General features: G+C 35.7%; 1 protein-coding gene across 1 annotated transcript in view; it reads left to right on the plus strand.

Moving 5' to 3' along the window:
• LOC105619996 (kinesin-like protein KIF13A) overlaps positions 1-4985 on the plus strand; it is a 45876-nt gene that overhangs the window by 26593 nt on the left and 14298 nt on the right. Inside the window, exons 3-16 of the mRNA XM_012201506.1 lie at positions 59-176; positions 246-458; positions 571-828; positions 913-1168; positions 1279-1421; positions 1514-1861; positions 2200-2361; positions 2432-2957; positions 3065-3289; positions 3605-3871; positions 3990-4172; positions 4260-4454; positions 4520-4813; positions 4900-4981. Of these exons, the coding sequence (XP_012056896.1) occupies positions 59-176; positions 246-458; positions 571-828; positions 913-1168; positions 1279-1421; positions 1514-1861; positions 2200-2361; positions 2432-2957; positions 3065-3289; positions 3605-3871; positions 3990-4172; positions 4260-4454; positions 4520-4813; positions 4900-4981 (3270 nt within the window). The remainder of the gene's footprint in view (positions 1-58; positions 177-245; positions 459-570; positions 829-912; positions 1169-1278; positions 1422-1513; positions 1862-2199; positions 2362-2431; positions 2958-3064; positions 3290-3604; positions 3872-3989; positions 4173-4259; positions 4455-4519; positions 4814-4899; positions 4982-4985) is intronic.

A 4985-nucleotide genomic window follows, 5' to 3' on the forward strand; every position in this document is an offset into this window, starting at 1 on the left:
ATATATATATATATATATATATATATATATATATATATAAAATTGTCGATAATTATAGGTCTTTAACGACGTTGGGTCTAGTCATTTCAAAGTTGGCGGATCAAAATTCCGGCAGCAACAAGAAGAAGGACAATTTCGTACCCTATAGAGATTCTGTCCTTACGTGGCTCTTGAAGGTACATTAGCTTTCTCATCTAACAGCGTATTTTAAGATTATTTGCTCTCATACAAATATTCGTTTTTAGGATAATCTTGGCGGCAATAGTAAAACTGTCATGGTAGCCACAATATCACCGGCTGCCGACAATTACGAGGAAACGCTATCAACTCTTCGATATGCTGATAGAGCGAAGAGAATAGTCAATCATGCTGTAGTTAATGAAGATCCAAATGCTAGAATTATTCGCGAACTTAGACAAGAGGTTGAAACCTTAAAGGAAATGTTGTTACATGCCACAGTAAGAGAACCTTCCTTATTTTATTTTATTTATCTATAATAATATTATCTATAATAATATAATTACTTGTTAAAATAATCACGCACAAACGATACAATTTGATTTCAATCAGGGATCGATTGTTGGCCAACAACGCACAGACATTACAGAAAAACTATCAGAATCGGAACGATTGATGAAGGAAATGTCACAAACGTGGGAAGAAAAGCTTGTGAAAACCGAGAGACTGCAACACGAGAGGCAACAGGCTCTGGAGAAGATGGGAATAAGCGTACAAGCGTCTGGTATTCAAGTAGAAAAGAGCAAATACTACCTGGTTAATTTGAATGATGATCCAAGTTTGAACGAGTTATTGGTTTATTATCTCAAGGTATGTACGTGTCATTATACATGTTGCTTGGTGACTAAATTTCTCTATTTGCATCACTTTGTATCACATATCTCTGTGTTTCAGGAAAGGACACTCGTAGGCGGACGTTCAGCCAAAAGGGAACAAGATATTCAATTGCACGGTTTGGGTATTTTACCGGAACATTGCGTTATCACGATAGAAGAATCAGGCCTGTATATGACACCGTTAAATGGTGCTCGATGTTTCGTCAACGGTACACAAGTTGTAAACAAGACTTTGCTACAACATGGCGATAGAATCGTTTGGGGAAATCATCATTTCTTCAGAGTTAACTGTCCAAGAAGTGCTACAGGTGCGCGCGATTCGATTTAATATATTTATTTCAAGATAAAGCTTGTAATGACATATTTCGCGAAATAATGGGGAGTAACGCACGTTATATTGTCTGTACCATTCTTCTGTCTATAGCAATCAATAGCGAACCGCAAACTCCTGCTCAAAACATCGACTATAATTTTGCCAGAGAAGAGCTTATGCTTAACGAATTGTCTAACGATCCGATTCAAAGAGCTATAGCGAGACTAGAGAAGCAACACGAAGAAGATAAGCAGGTATATATTGCTTTAATAAGTATCATAACATTTAATAAGTATAATAATGACATTTTCATATTGTACTTATTCATTACGCGCATGTTCGAAAGGTTGCGCTCGAGAAGCAAAGGCAGGAATATGAACGACAGTTTCAACAATTACGCAATATACTATCTCCGTCTACGCCATATTCGCCTTATGTACCGTACGATCCTCTAAGAGGTAGCCAAAGTGGAAAACTCCCGGCTTGCACACCAACGACGCAAATGCGCGTTGAAAAGTGGGCTCAGGAACGAGACGAAATGTTCAAGCGCAGTTTGGGCCAATTGAAGACAGATATCCTAAAGGCTAATGCATTGGTACAAGAAGCTAATGTTCTAGCGGAAGAGATGGGCAAACAGACGAAATTTAGCGTCACCCTGCAGATTCCTCCGAATAATCTAAGTCCAAATAGGAAGGTAAAGCAATAAAAGATTGTTTTATACCGTTTTTATATTATGTCTTTGTCGTGCTTCATGTAAAATGTTTTAAACTTATTAGTTTACAAATTGATTTGATTTATTATAATAATTATGTATAATTATACATATAAGTGACTAATAAGTTTTTTACATTTTTCACTTACTATATTTCTAATTTTATAATTATACACAATAATTTTATATTTTTATCTGAATTTTTTTCCTAACTTTATTTTTCTTTTATATTTTACATTTTGTTTTTTTATGTTTTGTTAATTTATGTATTTTTTGTTTATTTTTTCGCACTCTTCGATATGTAGAGTGTATTCTTTCAGCGAGGCGCATTTGTCAGTGAACCCGCAATTTTAGTAAAGAGGACGAATATGGGAAGTCAAGTTTGGTCCATGGAAAAGCTAGAAAATAAATTAGTTGATATGCGAGACATGTATGAGGAAAGAAAAGATCCTCACAATTGTCAACGATTACCTGCGGTTAAGGTATATATTTTTTACCTTTAAAATGTCTATGTATTACTTTAACATTACGTGTACGAAATTATTTTCTTAGGATGAAGTACCAGGAAAAACACAAGATCCATTTTATGAATCCCAAGAAAATCACAATCTTATCGGAGTTGCAAATATTTTCTTAGAAGTATTATTCCACGACGTACGATTAGATTATCACACTCCGATTATTAGTCAGCAAGGAGAAGTCGCTGGTCGATTACAGGTCGAAATAAGTCGCATATCCGGGCAATTTCCTCAAGATCGGATTTGTGAAGCTGCTTCGGAGTCTTCCGCGGATTCGACGTCCTCCGAAGCGGAGGATTATTCCGGAGGGTCTAGCCATATTACCTGTCGTGTGACGATAAAGCAGGCCACTGGATTACCACTCTCGTTAAGTCATTTTGTGTTTTGTCAATACATGTTTTGGAATCATCCAGAACCGATAGTGGTTCCGCCTATGATAAACGCGGAGCTGCCGAACTCGAATTGCATCACTGGTCAGAGGGATTCCTTGACATTTAAGTTTGATGATACAAAAGATTTTACTGTACCCATTACGGAAGAGTTTATGGAACATGCCGCTGGTAAGAATTTATTGTGCTTTTATCTGTGCATTATTTTTTAATAAATAGTAATTGAGCCCCCATCTCTTGTATTATTATTTACGCTTGTTTATCGTATTTTCTTGTAGAAGGAGCATTAAGTATAGAAGTATGGGGCCATCGCAGTGCAGGTTTTTCACGTAGTAAACCTGGATGGGAAGTGGAACAGCAACAATTAGCGAAAGCTAGATCGCTCGCAGACCGATGGTCTGAATTAACGCGAAAAATTGAATTATGGGTAGAAATACAAGAACTAAACGAACAGGGAGAATATTCTCCCGTTGAAGTTGCAGTGAAACAAGACACATGTACAGGTGAGAGGAACGATTGTAATATAATATAATATTTGAATTAAATTCAATTTATGTTTATTTATATTTGATTTTTGATTGAATATAGGAATTCTCTTATTTATAGAGTTTTCGACTGTTTACATCGATCTGGATTGGATTAATGTTCTACTACAGCTCTACCAATAGTAGAGCATCCAACATCATTAATCCAATCCAGATTGATGCCCGTTATAATTGAACGTTAATTAGATTTTAATATACTTATCCTTTGAAAAACATTTTTTAGTTATTATTATTTATTTTTAATTACGTATGTCTTTTCGTTCCTTTTTATAGGTGGTATTTATCAACTTCGACAAGGCCAACAACGTCGAATACAAGTTCGAGTAAAACCAGTACAAAATTCCGGAACCTTACCGATCATCTGTCAATCGATATTAAACATAGCCGTTGGGAGTGTTTCAGTGCGAAACCGATTGCAAATTCCATTAGATAGTTATCAAGATGAGGATTTGAGTATATTAAGAGACAAGTGGAGCGATGCTCTAATGAGAAGACGACAATATCTTGATCAACAAATTCAGAAACTTATCAATAAGCAAGGTAACGAAATTATTTCTCAGCGACGAAAGTTTTAATTAACATTCTATATATGTACAGTCTATTAATTTGTCACTTTGTCTTCTTTGTACATTCCTACATTTATTTCTTATGTTTATAGATAAAACGGAACAAGATATGGAGCGAGAACAAAGTCTTGTGGATCAATGGGTCAGTCTCACAGAGGAACGAAACGCTGTTCTGGTTCCCGCGGCGGGTTCAGGTATTCCCGGTGCTCCTGCCGATTGGACTCCTCCTGCAGGAATGGAGCCACATATTCCTGTATTATTTCTTGATCTCAATGGTATTGTAAAAAAATATTTTAATATCTATGTTATCAATGTCCATGTTCTGTTTATTAATGCATTTATTTTGACTAAATATTATATAGCCGATGATCTCTCAACGCATCAGTCGGGAGAGGAAGTATCAGTGACAGGATTAAATTCAATTCTACCTAAAGAACATGGTAATAAATTCTATAATCTGCCTATTATTCGACATTTAGAGAAAGATGTATGTGCCATTGCCGCTTGGGATTCTAGTATACACGACAACGTACATCTCAATAGAGTAACTGATACCGGTAATTATTCTTTACATTTTCCCAAGAAATTAATGATTTGTTATTAACATGCAGCATGTTTTTAGCGAATGAAAGAGTATTTTTAATCTTGAAAACTACCGTTCGCCTATCGCATCCAGCACCAATGGATCTTGTACTGCGTAAAAGATTAGCTTTAAACATATACAAAAGGCAAAGCATTACAGATAGAATCTTCAAGAGAATTGTTCGTAATGATTGCTTGACGCAAACTGGTGTCACTTACGAGGTAGTCTCAAATATACCAAAGGCAAGTGAAGAGCTGGAAGATCGTGAGAGTTTGGCACAGATTGCTGCGAGCGGGGAAGATAATAGTTTATGTGACGGAGAAACTTACATAGGTAGGTTACAAAATTAGATTAATGATTATCTTGGAAGTGCTTTTTAAAAAGTATCACCGTATTAATCTTTCCTATTATTTATATAGAAAAATATACTCGTGGTGTATCCGCGGTTGAAAGTATATTGACATTAGATCGATTACGACAAAGTGTCGCTATAAAAGAATTGTTG

Source organism: Atta cephalotes (genome assembly GCF_000143395.1).
Source record: "Atta cephalotes unplaced genomic scaffold scaffold00023, whole genome shotgun sequence".
Taxonomy (NCBI): Eukaryota; Metazoa; Arthropoda; class Insecta; order Hymenoptera; family Formicidae; genus Atta; species Atta cephalotes.